This window comes from Vombatus ursinus, unplaced genomic scaffold (genome assembly GCF_900497805.2).
Source record: "Vombatus ursinus unplaced genomic scaffold, bare-nosed wombat genome assembly UNPS02014802.1, whole genome shotgun sequence".
Taxonomy (NCBI): Eukaryota; Metazoa; Chordata; class Mammalia; order Diprotodontia; family Vombatidae; genus Vombatus; species Vombatus ursinus.
In genome coordinates this window covers 31,282,766-31,299,553 of record NW_020954580.1, presented here as the reverse complement: position 1 = coordinate 31,299,553, position 16,788 = coordinate 31,282,766, and the positions used below count along the sequence as shown (strand labels likewise).

At 43.0% G+C, this 16,788-nt stretch overlaps 1 protein-coding gene across 2 annotated transcripts; it reads left to right on the top strand.

Annotated features, from left to right (window-relative positions):
* The first annotated feature begins 10,351 nt into the window (after positions 1 to 10,351).
* Positions 10,352 to 15,261, top strand: LOC114051445 (protocadherin-8-like). 2 transcript variants are annotated; one of them, XM_027873811.1, is made up of 3 exons: positions 10,352 to 12,825; positions 13,290 to 13,497; positions 14,726 to 15,261. In XM_027873811.1, the coding sequence occupies exons 1-3, from the start codon at positions 10,492 to 10,494 to the stop codon at positions 15,097 to 15,099; spliced, it is 2,916 nt and encodes a 971-aa protein (XP_027729612.1). In that variant the 5' UTR covers positions 10,352 to 10,491; the 3' UTR covers positions 15,100 to 15,261. The 2 variants fall into 2 exon arrangements, with proteins under 2 accessions (XP_027729612.1, XP_027729611.1); XM_027873810.1 differs by having other exon boundaries at positions 10,352 to 13,125.
* Positions 15,262 to 16,788: the final 1,527 nt, after the last annotated feature.

Here is a 16,788-nt window from a genome sequence, read left to right as displayed (position 1 = left end):
AACTCCTTAAGACTTAGCCTTTGGAGCTGAGCAATGGGGACACCTCAATGGATTTCAAAATAACATGCATAGGGAAGATTGGATCTAAATTCCCTGGATAGTTTCACAGACCAAGATGCCTGGGAAAGGCACGTAAACAATTGTTTAATTACCTGGGAATAGCTGCTTATAAAATAGTGATGAAAGGGGTCCAGGGTTAGAAGTGTCAAGATTGCTACAACTAATCCAACTAGCTCACTTCTTCTCATGCATCTGGAACTAAAAAAAAAAAAAAAAAAAAAGGCTGTAGCCAGTCTCCATGCAGTTTGTCATCCATCACTCCATCTTGTTTCTGAATACCATGAGATCAATTGTCTAAAAATACTTTCAGATGTATAAAGAAATTTATAACACTAGACTTCAATTTGCACTGGATAGAACCAGTGTGTCCTGTGGTTCTGGGCTCAACAGGCCAGAGCAGGCTTCATTTCCACATCAAAAGTAAATTGTGACCATTTGGAGAAGCAAAGTTCAAACTATCAGATACAGAGAAAGATCTAAGTCAAAAAGTTTCCTGAACTTAGGGAACAATGACTTTGTACAAAAAGACTAGTAAATTACAAATTTTCTCCTAGTGTGAAAAAACTCTAGCTTCCTACTTCCATTTCTCCTGGGCTAAGTGTTTTACTAATAATAAGACTTTAAATTTACAAAGGAATATGGGGTTTTTTATAGCTAGTCATTCAACCACTCAGTATAAGAACAAGATTTAATTGATTACATGGTTTTGACAGAAAATTATAATCTCTCTTTATTGATCATTCATTTGGACTACTACAGCCTCTGTTTTCCATAGAGAACCGCTTAACCCCATAAAGTACTGCCACAAAGTTACCTACCATGAAATGAATTTAACAGAAATGAAATCCTTGAAGTCCAGGTCAAGTGGCTACATTTCTTCAATGTTCCATACATCACAACTTCAAAGAAATGATCATTCTGCCCCGATACCCTGAACTATAAGGGAATCTTGGCTCTGCTTCCTAGTTATGAAGAAATTGCAGGATTTCAGACTCCCAAACATGTGGAATTAGAAGTCCATAAGATATATTGAGAAATTACTTAAATTTTTCCTTTGTCCAAATAGCCACTATTCAATCTAAATCAATAAACATTTATTAAATGCCTACTATGTGCCTAGCATGTACTATGTTGAGAGCAGGGGATACAGAGACAAAAATGAGAACAGTATTCTACTGGGCAGTGCCACCTTTTAATACATGTACATTTCAACTACCTATTCTTAGAAGAAAGATTGACTCCTCCCCTCTCTTTCACCATTTCCTTCCTATTAAACCAGGCTTTTGTCCCAGTATCTACAAGAAGCCTTTTCCAGTCTTCCTTAATCTCAAGGCCCTCTGAAATGATTTCCAATTGGTCCTGTGTGGTGTGTGCATACACACACACACACACACACACACATCTATCTTGTTTGTAGATGGTTGTTTTCATTACTGTATGTCTCATTAGACTATGAGCTCCTTGAGATTGAGGAATGGGGGAGGGGGGTTGTCCCTTTTATATCCCTAGTGCTTCCCATAGTAGCTGACACTTAGTAGGTACTTAATAAATGTTTGTTGGTGTGAAAAATGTCACCTAATATGAGAAGAAAATTACTCAGTAAGTGCTAGCATGCAACAGGGCTACTAGAAAATTACTTTCTAAATTTCTTTCAATCAAATTTTAAAAATTTTCTCCAGAGCCTAGCACACAATGTACAGTACCAAGTATTGATGTATAAAGAGAATCCAATCACTTTTCATTCAACCCACTTACAAGTATGATAGTGTTCCATTACTCTTAGAACAATTTATTGCCAATGCTAGGGTTGACCACTGCTCTTTTGTTTCCTCATGTGTAAAATGAGGAGCTTGAAGCAGATTTCTAAAGTGTAAATGCTCACACTGAAAATTTAACAATTGACTCTTGAGTCAATATGAGCTGGCTCCAGCACATCCTTATTGCTAAGTTTTGTTTGGATTTTTCCAGCTCTAAAATTCTGTGCTACCACAATTTATAAACAATTAAACCATCTTGATTCTAAATGTCATGAGATCTATTTAAAACATTAAATGTGAACTTGCACTAGACTGAGTCAATGACTGGTTCTGAGCTCTGCGCTCCTTAGGCAGAATTCATTTCCATATCAAAAGTGGATTGTGATCCATTTTGAGGAGCAGTTTAAATCATGATTCCCCCTTTACTGCCCTTTCCCTGCCACTCTTCCTCTCCTAATCCCCACTATTCCTAACCAACCTACTGATTTCAGGAATGACAAGTAGAGAATCATGTATTGATTCTCACAGGTGATAGTGCAGCATTCTTCTTGAATGCTCTGTTGGCTTCTGGAGCATCAAATTTTTTGGAACATTCAATGTGCTCACTCAAGAATTCAAAGCAGCTATTCCTCTCCTCCCTCTTTCCTTCCACCCTGCCCCCATGACCACCACCATAGGGGACTAAAAATGGAAATAGATTCACATCCATTAAAATAAAATTTGCTAAGTAAAATGACCTATGCTAGATGTTGTGGATTAAAAAAGAAATGATACAATCTCTGTCGTTAAGAACCATACAATCAAGTATGGAAGATAAACAAAGAACACCAATAACTATGATACCTGTTGTAGGATACATGTTGAGAAGAGATACAAAGAGAATAGTACAAGAGGTTTAAGGAGAGAAGATTATTTATAGCTGGGAAAATCAGGGGAAGAGGGGCTTCACAAAAGAGGTGACACATGAAGGACTAGAAGGAAAAAAGAATTTCAATGGCTGGGGATGCATACATTATGCCCCTCACTCTGTGAGCCAAATTAGCCTATAGTATTTGACATTTCCCATACAAAGCATTGCATCTCCTGTCTCTGGGTCTTTGGGCTGGCTATTTCCCATGTCTGGTATATTCTCCTTTCCCATACTGAACTTCTTAATGCCTTATCTCTTTTCAAGGCTTTGCTCAATGTCATTTCCTATTAACAGGCCTTTCCCATTCTTTCAGTCGTTGATGCCCTCTAAAATTACTTTGTATTTATTCTGCATACACTTGATATTTACTTATCTGTATATATATCATCTTTCTCCTCCCTTCCCCCAAGTAGAATGTAAGCTCCTTGAAGGAACATACTGTTTTATTTTTGTCTTTGTATCCCTAGCACCTAGAGCAGCACCTAAAATATAGTAGGTGCTTAATAAATGCATTTTGAATTAAATTCAAAATGGGGAAGATGATTCCAGGCCTAGAGAACATCATGGGCCAGAGGTATGAAAGGGTGAAATGAGATCAGGGAACAGTGAATAGTCCAGTCTTGCTAGAATGTAGAGTGCATGAAGGGAAGTGATATCTGATCATTCTGGAAAAGAAGACTGGAACCAGATTCTAGTGAGTCTTGAATGACAGGCCAAGGAGTCTATATTTTATATGTTAAGAACAAGAAGCTGGAGGAAAGACATGGTTATGCTTGTGCATTACGAATCCTATCTGGCAGTGGTATAAAGGATAAATTGAAGCTAGGAAAAGCTTGGAGGCTCAAAGGCCAATCAGGAGACTAATACTAATCTAGCCAGAAGTGTCAGATAATAGCTCAAGAGGGCTACTTGGGACCCACAACACTCCCAAGTGTGGCCTGAATCAGATTAAAATGTAATTACAAAATATTTAATAAAATAAATAAAAACAAAATATAGATGTTGCATTTTTAAAACTAAGTCAATGTGCACCCTGTAGGGGTAGCCTACATTTCTAGCCTAGGTAGCCCCCATTTCTATTGGACTTTGACACCAGTGGTCTAGGCAAAAAGGTAATAAAGGCCTGAACTTAGGTGGTATCAACAAGAATGAAAAGGAGGGAACAGGTGAGAGAAATATCAAACACATGGAATCAACAGAACTTGGCAACTGACTCAGTGTTGATGAATGAGGAGAGGAAAGAATTAAATATCATTCTTAGGTTTCAAGCCTTGTCAATAACTAAAAAAAAAAGATGGTGTCATCCACAAGAGATAAAGAAGCTAAAAGGAGAAACAAGTTTTAGAGGCAAAATTAAAATTCAATTTTATACACAACTGAGTTTGAGGGAACAAGGCACAGAGGTGATAATGTTCATCTAACAGTTGGAAAAATGCTAGAAGCTCAAATAAGAAGACAGAAATCAAGATATAGATTTGTGAGTCACAGATGTGAAAATACAGATTGCACATTCATCTGTAGAGAGCCTAGTAGACAGAGGGCTAGACTTTTGAATCAGGAAAATGTGGGTTTGAATACTGTCTCTTACTAGCTATGTAACTGTAACCATATCTCTTAATACCTGAACCTCAAATTCCCTATCTGCAACATGTGGACAATACTTGTGGTACCTACCTCACATGATTATTGTGGAAATCAAATGAAATCATCTTTGTAAAGCACTTTGCGAATGTTATCATTATACAAACCAAGAGGGGGAGTCGGAGAAAATCAAGGACATAGCCTTAATAGATGCCCACATTTATTGAGTAATAGGAAGAAGAGAAGTCTTCTTCCTTCTGCAAAGGAGAAATCAAGGAGATGGGAAAATGAATGAATGAATGAAAAAGCATTTGTTATTTCCTTATTATGTATGAAGTACTGTGATAAGTGCTGGGGTTACAAAGAGAAAATTGAGACTGTCCCTGATTTTAAGGAGTTCACATTCTAACAGAAGAAGCTACAATTCAGATAAAAAGGCCCAGTGGTCCTTTGGGTGCAGCAGTGAGGAAGACAGTAATACATCTTCTTTAGTGCTGTTTCTTTTGATAAAACATTATCTGTTGAACCATTTGACATAAGGAGACATTAGTGGTGATAACTTTCTTTTCTGGCTCTTCAGTAGCTTTGACTGCTGAAGAGACAAAGGCTATACCTACAAAAAAGAAGAGCCAAGAAAATACAGGAGAGAATACCCAGGAGGGGGTGACCACCATGTCAAAAGCTGCAGAGGAAGTTCAAGAAAATAAGGCACCCTTCCCCCTCACCTCTTCCTCCTACAGGAGCCATCTCAGTAACCACCCAGGACTGCAGGATGAGACAGGAAGATTTAACCTCACTAGGATGGTCTTCCCCTTAGTTTTCCCACCTTGGTTCCCTCCACTGGCCGGGCAATGGACAGCAGCGGTGGACACTCATTTTGGTGCTGTTTGGGATTCTTCACTCCCTGACCATATGCAGGCCCAGGAATTATCCTGCTCAGATGCACTGCAATCCCTCTTTGAGCCTTTCCAAAAGACCCTTTTGGACACTTTCTTCAATGATCCTTATTGAAATCTTTTTCTGAGCTTGGGAACCAGCAGCCTATGACAATATGCTGCTTTTTATATTTCCTTTAAGTTTTGTTTCTTTGAAAACTGAAATGCTCTTCTGTTTCCTAAAAAATCAGAGCCTGGCTCCTGAATCCAAAACAAATTTAATTTTACCTTATTTGACTTGGGCTATAATACATACCCTCTACAGAAATGACTGAAAAAGCCATTGGAAGTTCCTTCCTGTCAATATTTGTTGCAGTCAGGTGCAGAAGACTACTGATATATTTTGTAAAGGCCTGAAAACAAGAATATAGACTTCATAATCCATGTTTCTATCACTATGTTTACTTCTATAAATGGGATTAGATTTTTGCCAGAAAGCAAATTCGAAGCACAGATGTTACTGAGGCAAACAAACAGACATGGAAAATGGTAATTATCCAAAATGCATTATTCCATTACAGCATCTCAAGTGAATTACCAAGGATTAAAGCAGTAGTGAACATCCTTTTGAAGAATGTTAAACATTCAGGTTTTGACTTTTATGATATATTTCTCATCTGTAATAATAATAATGTGTTTCACTATATGATTTCCCATCCAAGTCTCAGGTTGTATGATTCTATATGATTAGTGTTTAAAGGAAGGTTGGAGGAAACCCTGATTAGTTTTGTGAGAGACATGCAGAACTTGGAAGAAGGGAGAGCCTTGGACTAATGCCTAGAAATAGTGAAAGATTTTTGTTCCTCTGGAAATAAGGGCAGTCAACATAAAATAAAGTTCATAGTTTGAGTTAAAAAAATTCATTTTCACAGTAGTGTGAACCCTCATGCCCATAGACATTCCCCACTTTCTAGAAGCTGATTTAGAACTGTGGGAATCAAAGATCCTCCTTTTAAAAAATTATTTAGGGTCATATTTTACATTTAAGAATGACTGCTCCAGTACCTACAGATGAATTTTTGAAAATACATTTTTGGCACAATCAAAAAAAAAAAAAAAAGAACCCACTAGTGAGAATCCAAACTGTGGAAAAGACAATTCAACTTTTGGAAAGCTAACTCAAGCAAAGTCCAATGTCTTAGGACCTGTAAGGGCTATTTTGTAAAGCAGGCTTCCCCTACAAAGAAAGAACTGGATGTATCTGAAAAGCACCTTCTGATCCCTGCTTCACTGAACATTTGATACAAACTTCTCTGGGAGGTTTATCTCATGAAGAGAGTGTGTGAGGGGAAAACATGGTCCTGGGCTTTAAAAAGTTAAAAGGTTAAAATATAACCTTTCTTTCTCCAACCATCCTTAGAATTGCACTTTCCAGTAGTCTAGTTTCTCTTTCCTGGTAGATCTAATCCTAATTAAAAATAAATTACATGCTGTATAGAACTTGAAATGGAAAAGATAATCCTATTACACGTGAGAATATATCCTGATTCTTTCCCCCTCTAAACTGTGGGAGATATCAGATCAAGCTGAGCCACCCATTGTCGAGTCTTTGAAAACTTTCCTATAGATCTAATCCATCACGTGACACCCATGTCAATCTCGCTGTCTGCACACGAGTTTCACAATGCTGGTATTAGGCTGAGTCAGAGAAATCCAGCTTTTCTGAGCCCACAACATTTGCATTCCGAGAAAATGCCAACCATTGTAGGTCATGTTTGTTCTCATGATTGCCGAGGCAGTTGTCTGCTAAGTTGCTAAGATAAAGAGAAAGGGACTCCTTTGAGGCCGCCCAAGCCTTTTGGTATGATAACAAGGCGATTTGAGCAGCTTTTGTACCGCCAGATCAGCGCTGGGCGAACTTTTTTTTTTTTTTAACCCTGCTCCTTCCTCTTCGGGGATTTGATCCGAGAGCTGATGCGCTATTTTAAATCCCATTTCCATAATCTGACTGCTACAGCCAGCAGGGCTGCAGAATACTGGCAATCCGCAGGCACCCGAGCTCGCTTCGCTCGCGTGCCATCACACCTCTCGGGGTAATTACTTCTAAAAGGGATCTTAAGTACTCATTACAGACCTGGGCTTGGGGGTTCTTGGCACATGCTCTGCTAGCTGCTGCTTCCATAGCGATGAAAGACCTGACAGTGTAGAAAATGAATGAGGAAACCCGCTACCTACATTTATTATTTCCTCCTTCGTCTCTTTCCCTCAAGCTATTTCCTCCTTCATCTATCAGCCCTTTTTTATCTCTTTCTCCTTCTCTCTCCTTGTCAGCCTGACCTTCCGCCTCATAAGCAATTCAAACGCATGCAGAGTCTTAAAAACATCGTAACCCAAGCCCAGAGACCCATGACTCACTAAGAGAAAGTGGCTTAACTTTGGAACAGGATGTTCCAATTCTCTAAGGTAGAAAAAGAACACAAAAATAAACAGCGATACGCAATTTCCCCCAGGTCTTTCTATGTTTAGGTTGTAATAGGTTGGTGTAATAGGGTTGTTTCCCATCCAAGACCCGTGGACACACACTGACAACATAGGGAGGTTTTCTGAGAGTAGAAGTGAGCAACTAGAAATGCTTCTTATTGCTCACAAGAATGCATGCCGCTACCAGCTGAGATTTGGGCAGATGTTATTACTCAAGGTAGCAGCTAGAGTCACCTTTCCCTGATTCAATGACAGATAAGATTTTGGCACAGAGCAGTCAGTCTAGCTTGCACATCTTCCTTGACTTCTCTGTACAGTAAATATTTCTACAGGTGCCTGACATTTTCCTTGTCACCTCTGGCGACAAGTTCGCTGTCCGCAGGGGTTGAGTTCTGAACTGGTAGCAGTCAGTGGCTTTAGGGAAAGGGGGAGGGGTGGATTGTGAAGTTGTGGTGGATGATCAGGTTAAGACCAGAAAACGGAGCTGGGTCAGTGAAAGTTTCTCTCCAGAACCTAGAGAGGATTGGAAGAAAGTCAAAATTACTTTACCTGCACATAGGATTCCTTCCTAATGGAGAAAAAAAGATGCTACAAGGCAGTTGTGGGGGAAGAAGAGAAGAGAGGGTCAGCAAAGGTGGCAAATAATCACTAGAGGTGGCATTTATGGAAAGACATCACCTTATTGCTCTGAAGTTTTCTGCACATTCCATTGTTTCGCAGTTTTCCAGTACTGCAGATAACTTACCTCACTTCTTTTAGCAAAAAAAAGAAATGAGAAGGGATAGGTAGGTAGGCCTCAGGGCACGGGGAGAAAAGTTATGCAATTTATGTCTTGCAAGGTTCTCTTTTTCTTAAACATAGGACTTTTTTCAGCTTATTCGAAGGTCAAAAAATTACCGCTCTGTTCTTTCTCTCCCCTCCCCCACCCCCATGTAGGCCACTTATACGGGCAACGACTAAGCAAAAGCATTTATGAAAGCCGGGAAGGTCATTCAGACACTGGAGATTGAGAGGGGATTGAAATTCTTTATAAAAATCAAGGATAACCAGTTGACTATTTCAAAATATCAGTTATTCAATAGAATCTGCTTAATAAGTTATTGAGTCCTATGCTTGTTCTCCTTCATAAATATTTCCCTTTCCTTTCCTTTGTTTTGTTTATTTTACAAGTGTGGCTCAAGTGGAATGTATTTGTAATCAGGCAATAGTCACCTTCAGTCTAGTCACCCTGAGCTTCAGGAATTTTTTCAAGGAAAAAAAAAAAGATAAGTATCCAGCTCACTGCATTTGTTAGTAATGTTACTGTATCCCTGTGGATGGAGGAACAGTAAAACTTAGTGATTCACTCTGCTCTATCTTCGTACTTTTGTAGGCAGATGGTTTAAGTCCCCCAAGGTTCGTGCCAGGTTTCAACCTCATGCTGTTATTTTGTTCTTTTGGAATGAGACTAGTGTTGCTTCCCAGAGAGGCCCTATTAGGACAAAAAGAAAATCCTCTAACTAGGCGTAACAGGGCATCAGGAGGGATAGGTCTCCAAATGTACTTTAATAGGAGCTGGGCATTGTGTGTGATTCAGCGCCCATCATCGTTTAGTCAAAGAGTTATGGCAGTGATTGGGAATGAATAGAGACACATAATGGATACATGTGGCGTTTGCTCATTATATTCAACTTAGTCCAACTCTGCTGTGGAAACTGTTCAACTTTCTTTCCCTTTCCCTTCTCATACTGAAATAATACAGACATCGGTGCCTCAAATGGGATAGCCTGCCATGCTATTATATTTCTACGGCTAACGAGAGCTTCATAAGCCTTTGATACAGTCTGATCTTTGAAACCTTTCCAAATATCCCCAAGCTTATGCTAAATCCTATTTGGACCTTTTTCCCCCTCCCTTGCCTGCTAGCGCCCACGGCTTAAAGAAAGCCATTTGGACAGTGACATGAATACTAAAACATCCTAGGAATATTTTCTGAAAGACAAATCACAGCTCTGATCGCTAGATTTCACATGAGTAAAACACAATTAGGGACGCAAATTTGAATAAAATCAATTTCCAGTTACCCTTCGGAGTCTCTTTTAAGTGGGAGGGGCTAATCAGATCGCTATTGAACAAGAAGAAAAAGAAACCAAATCCTCAAAAGCCAGGAAGAGTATATATTGAGAGAGGTAAGTGGTTGTGTGCACATGTAAGAAAAGTAGTATATACAGACTAGAAGCGGGGGGGAAGGGAACCAAGATTAGGTAGTAGTGAGCGACTAGTTCAAATCCCCAGATACTTGCACTTAAGGCACCTGTTCAGCAGCAGGGTGCTTGAGTGGTACAATTAACAAAACACTCAGCTCATTTTACTCCACGCTCCCTGTGCCAACTCATCTGAGGATTGCTCTCAAAAAAAAAAAATGAAAAAGAGTTAAAGAAAACAAAGACAAGATTCCCTAATTTTCCTTTCTTGTTTTCCTCTCTAAGCCTTTCCACATTAAAGGGATTTTCTGAGAGGCATTCAGGAGAACAGTGTGAAAGGGACGCCTGTCATTGGCTGTAAGGCTCAGTCAATTTGCATATCCGCGTCTACTAAAGGCAAGAGTCTGCAGCTCTGCTAGGAAGCCTGAGAAGCCGGAGCAGGGAGGGAGGGAGGGTCCATCGGCATCTCTAGAGCTAGAAGGACCCAAGCTGCAGACTGCACGCTCCTCTTCCGAAGAGAATTCGAGCAAAGCATGCTCATAGGAGCCTGACAATCGAAAGGCTTTAAATTGAGAAATAAAATATATAGTACTGCAAGAGGACTTGCCCCTAGCCTCTCAAAAGAGCAAATCGAAGCAGGTGGCATGACTCCTGTCAGGCAAGGGGGCAGCCCCTACCTTTTTCCTTTGCAGTTTTTCTGCCTCTGCTTGCTATTCTCAGTAGCCCTGAGCAAAACAGTGAGATATAGCACTTTTGAGGAGGATGCCCCAGGTACAGTTATAGGTACGTTGGCCGAAGATATGCATATGAAAGCACCCGGAGAAATGAGCTTCCGCCTGATGAAGCAGTTCAACAGCTCTCTGATACGGGTGAGAGAGGCTGACGGACAGCTGACCGTCGGGGAGAGCGGTATTGACCGAGAGCAGCTATGCCGGCAGTCCCCGCAGTGCATCCTGGCTTTCGACGTGGTCAGTTTCTCCCAGGAACAGTTCCGGCTGGTGCACGTGGAGGTGGAGGTGAGAGACATCAATGACCACTCGCCCCGCTTCCCCCGCTCCCAAATCCCCGTGGAGGTGTCGGAGAGTGCGGCTGTGGGCACCCGCATCCCCCTGGAGGTAGCAGTGGACGAGGACGTGGGTTCCAACGCCCTCCAGAGCCTGCGCCTGGCAGAGCCACACAGCCCCTTCCGCGTGGAGCTGCAGACGCGAGCGGACGGCGCTAAATGCGCTGATCTGGTGCTGCTGCAAGAACTGGACCGTGAGAGCCAGGCCACCTACAGCCTAGAGCTGGTGGCCCAGGACGGGGGACGCCCCCCGCGCTCTGCCACAGCTGCCCTCAGCGTTCGGGTGCTGGATGCCAATGACCACAGCCCAGTCTTCCCACAGGGTGCTGTCACTGAAGTGGAGCTGGCGGAGGACGCACCTGTGGGCTCCCTGCTGCTCGACCTAGACGCCGCAGACCCGGATGAGGGTCCCAACGGTGATGTGGTGTTCTCTTTCGGTAGCCGGACCCCACCTGAGGCTCGGCGTCTCTTCCGCTTGGACCCGCGCTCAGGCCGCCTCACTCTAGCTGGACCTGTGGATTATGAGCGGAAGGAGACCTACGAATTGGACGTAAGGGCTCAAGACAGAGGCCCAGGGCCTCGCTCTGCCACCTGCAAGGTCATTGTGCGAATCCGCGACGTGAACGACAACGCGCCAGACATTTCTATCACCCCTCTGGCAGTAGCCGCAACCGCGGTCCACGACCCTACAGGCCCACACACCGCCGCCTCCTTCTCCGCCCCTGTCTCGGCCTCCTCTGCAGGGCCTGAAGGCTCGGAGCCTGGAGTGGCCTCGATTATCCCGGAGGGGGCGGCGCGAGAGAGCCTCGTGGCACTGGTCAGTACCTCGGACAGGGACTCCGGAGCTAATGGGCAAGTGCGATGCGCCCTCTATGGACACGAGCACTTCCGACTACAGCCTGCCTACGCGGGCAGCTACCTAGTGGTGACCGCGGCGGCCCTGGATCGCGAGCGCATCGCCGAGTACAACCTGACCCTGGTGGCTGAGGACCGCGGCTCCCCTCCGCTGCGCACTGTGAAGCCCTACACCGTGCGCGTGGGAGACGAGAACGACAATGCTCCGCTCTTCGCCCGCCCTATCTATGAGGTGTCTGTGCGAGAGAATAATCCCCCGGGCGCCTACCTCGCCACTGTAGCAGCCCGAGACCCGGACCTAGGCCGCAACGGGAAGGTAACCTATCGGTTGTTAGAGGCCGAAGTGGGTCGAGGTGGGGAGGCCGTATCCACCTATGTTTCGGTGGACCCATCCACAGGGGCTATCTATGCGCTGAGGAGCTTCGACTACGAGATGTTGCGCCAGCTGGACGTGCGTATCCAGGCCAGCGACGGCGGCTCCCCACAGCTCTCGAGCACCACTCTGGTGCAGGTGCGGGTTCTGGATCAGAACGACCACGCACCGGTTCTCGTTCATCCCACTCCGGCCAATGGCTCCCTGGAGGTGGCGGTGCCAGGGCGCACAGCCCGAGACTCGGCTGTGGCGCGCGTGCAGGCCCGGGATGCAGACGAGGGGGCCAACGGAGAGCTGACCTTCGCCCTGCTGCAACAGGAGCCACGGGAGGCCTTCTCCATAAGCCGCCGGTCAGGGGAGATAGTGCTCACTGGGGACCTGTCCCAGGAACCCCCAGGCAGCGTGTTCCGAGGCCTGCTAACAGTATCGGACTCTGGACACCCTCCGCTTTCCACCACCGCCACTGTTAGCTTCGTCGTGACGGCGGGAAGTGGTACTGGGTCGTCCCTGCCAGCAGCAGCTGGCGGCCCCGAGCGCTCCCGTCCCCCAGGACCCAGGCTCGGTGGCACGGGGTCGCTGCAGTGGGACACCCCGCTTATCGTGATCATTGTGCTGGCGGGGAGCTGCACACTGCTGCTGGCTGCCATCATCACTATTGCCACCACCTGTAACCGCCGCAAAAAGGAGGTGCGCAAAGGCGGGCCACGCCGGGAGGAGAGGCCTGGGAGCGCCAGCGGGGGACCCTCGTCCCCGAGCTCCCCGGAAGACCGAAATCTGGGACCTAGCTCTCGGGCCAACATGTTCGACGTGCTCGCCTTCCCCACAGGCAGCAGCAGCAGCAAAGCGCCCTTCGGAGGCTCCACCGCGGAGAGCTCCCAGACTGTGGCGGCTGCCACTGAAGTACCAGGGACCGAGGGCTGCGGCAGTGCCAGGGAAAATGCCTGTCTTTACGAAGGGCAGAAGCGGCTCCGGGGAGCACATGCTGAGGTTAGGCGTCCCACTGGGTTCTTGCCCCTAGGGGTTCTAGGATTGGTGGGGAGAAGAAGGGATATGATAAAAGGAGGTAGGGATGGGGTGGCTGGTAGCTCTTAGGAAATGCCTAACTCCTTTTATTCCTTTCTAATTCCTCTCGCTCCTTTTTCCCCCTCCAGCCCTACAGCTCCTCCCCGGGTTATGGAAAGGAACCGGCGCCTCCTGTGGCCATTTGGAAAGGTCACTCCTTCAACACCATCTCTGGTCGGGAAGCCGAGAAATTCAGTGGCAAAGATAGCGGCAAGGGGGACAGTGATTTCAATGACAGCGATTCTGACATCAGTGGAGACGCCCTGAAAAAGGACCTCATCAACCATATGCAGAGTGGTAAGGATTCCATACGATTTTCGTTGCAACAGTGGGCTTCTCAAAACTCATAGTGTGTACTTTCTCTTTTAACCTCTCCTTTTTTCCTCTCTTTTCCTCTTTTTTCTTAAAAAAAAAAAAGTATTCCTAGGATCATAGCTTGAAAGCTGAGAGGAAGACCATCAGAGATGTACACTCAGAGGCAATTTAGACCAATCCCCCCAAATTACAGAGGATAAAAGGTTGTGACTTTCACAGATCACACAGGTTGCCAAGCTAGGATTTGAATCCTAAGCCTTTTGTACTTCTCATGTGCCTTGGCCACAAATTATCATCTTAAAATAAATTTTTTAAATGAGGTATTCAAAAATTGAGAAGTCATTCTTTTAGGCAGAAGATCATAGCCAATATCTCAGTTTAGATTTCTTTAATAAGAACGAAAAGCTTCTTGTCTGAGGAAAATCTGTTCATGCCTCTAGTTTTAAAGCATCCATTGAAAGGTACAGGGCAGATATTTGTGCTATTTCATGAAAAGATGTGTAATCACTCTCAACATTTTTTTCCAACCACATTTTTCAAACATACCCGAGAAATAAATGAATAAGCAAGTATTTAAATGCCTACTATATGCCAGACACTGTTAGGTGGGATACAACTACAAAGAATGAAATGACAACTTACATTTTAATGAAGCTGACAATAAATAGGTATAAAAATATATACAGAAAAATATAAAATTAACAACTGCAAATACATACAAAGTCATTAAACACAATGTATTTTGGGTGGAAGGACACTAGCACTTGGGAGAATCAGTAAGATAGGGCCTGAGCTATTATCTTAAAGGAAGAGAGGGACTCTTTGAGGTACTAGTGAGGAAGGAGTGCATTCCAGGCATTGGGGAATGCCAATGAAAAGTCACAGAGATAGGAGATGGAGTAGCCTGAGTGAAAAACAGGGAGGTCATTTTGGCTGGATGACAAAGTACAAGAGGGTAAGTATGTATATCTAATTAGTCTGGAAAGAGTAGGAGTCAGGTTACATAGGGCTTGAAGATATAAACAAAAGAATTTACATTTGATGCTAGAAGCAAAAGAAATCACTGGAGTGGCTTGAATAGGGGAGTCATATGGTCAAATGTGTCAAATAACATTTCTTTGGCAACAGTATATAAGAATCAAGAAGTATAGGTCTGTATGTATAATCATAATCTTCATGGGTTGTTTTATTTTTCTGTTTTTATCCTTAGGATTATGGGCTTGTACTGCTGAGTGTAAGATCCTAGGACACTCTGACCGATGCTGGAGCCCATCCTGTGGTCGAACCAATGCTCACTCTTCCCCCCATCCATCAGCTCAGCTATCAACCTTCTGTAAGAGTACTTCCCTGCCTAGGGATCCTCTTCGAAGGGACAACTATTACCAGGCTCAGCTACCTAAGACAGTAGGGCTACAGAGTGTCTATGAAAAAGTATTGCACAGAGACTATGACAGGACAATCACTTTGCTTTCTCCCCCTCGCCCAGGGAGACTCCCAGACCTGCAAGAAATTGGGGTACCCCTCTATCAACCCCCTCCTGCTAGGTATCTGCCCCCTCAGTCAGGGACCAATGACAATGTTTAACCCTATACTGCATGTATTCACACATATACAGGTCACTCCAAAAGCCCCTAAGTTATTGGCTGGTTTCAGTGTTGTATATATAAATATGCAAGATGTGCCTTAAAATGAAGTTGTTGGAAAATATTTCCAATCACGTCAGTACTGTTTGGTATTTGCAAACAAAAAAATGTAGTTAATGTAATTTTTATGAAATGTGCAGTATTTAATTTTTTTATCATGCTTTAGATTTTAGTTCACTTGTAGCTTGTCATTTTCTTAGTGTTTTTAACCTGTACATTGTGTAATGTAATGTTTGTACATAATGAAATTTTGTTATATTTTTATATAATAAAAGCTAAAACTGGAAGTTATTGCCAAAGGAACTGTCTGTAAGACAAAAAAAAAAACTCAATATGCTAGAATCACTTACTAGAACTTTATCTTTCACCTTAAACAACCTAGTGTTTGTAAAGTTTGCTTGCCAAGTGTGACTTGTATATCTTGAGTCTGTGGTAGATTTCAGGTTAAATGTTATTTAATTACATTTGGTTTTCTGTAAACCAGTGTCACTTATAAGCACACTAATAAAGGATTCGTCATGTGTTTAAGGACTCTGCTATTGAATTTGGGTTTCAGTTCATAGGATCATAGATTTAGAAATGGAAAGAGCCTCAGAAGCCTAGTCCAACCCCTTCATTTTATTTTTTTTTTTTTGGTTGGGCAATGGGGGTTAAATGACTTGCTCAGGATCACACAGCCAGTAAGTGTTATATGTCTGAGGCCGGCTTTGAGCTCAGGTCCTCCTGAATCCAGGGCTGGTGCTCTATCCACTGTACCACCTAGCTGCCCCCAACCCCTTCATTTTACTGTTGAGTAAAGTGAGGTCTAGAGGAGGTAAGTGACCTCCTCAAGGTCATACAGGGAATAAGTAGTGGAGTCAGGATTTGAACCCAGGTTCTTTTGACTCCAATTCCATCACCCTTTCCAAGGTTCCCCATTGCCTCCCAGTTTTCTGTACCCTGGTATTCACAAATAACATGGAGACCTATGCAGGCCTTTTTCAAAACACTGATTATTTTACTATGATTAATAACAATCTTTCAATGATCAGCTTTCAAAAACTAAATAATCCCCACCTTAGAGTAAGAACACATTGTTTTAATATAAATATATACATATGTGTATGTATATATTTATATTATCTATATATTTATAGAAATCTATGTAATACCTTTCTATTATATGCATACACATTTATACATATATTACATTATATGCATTTATGCCAAGCACTTTATAAAATCCCTGTCTTAAAAGAGTTTCCTATTAAAGCTAGAGAATTTGGTCTGGAGAAGAAAAACTACTCAGAAGATATGATGAAAAGAAAAAACCTCTATTTTTCCCTAGAAATCCCACTATTTCTTTTTCTAATCAATAATTTCTAAATATTGGGGAAAGATCCATGTCTTTGTGCTATATAACATTTTCAACATTTGAAAGGAACAAAAAAGTGAGATATACACACACCCCAAAAAAAGAAAATCCCAGTAAGTTGCATTTAATGAAGTAATATTACTTAGCATTTTAAAAAGTGCTTTGTGCTCATTTGTTATTAGTCATGATTAGTAACAGTATAATAAGTAGAGATTAGCACTAGAAGCTTCCTGTAGAAGTCATAATTGAAATCAGTGGTGTCTCCTGAGCTCAGCA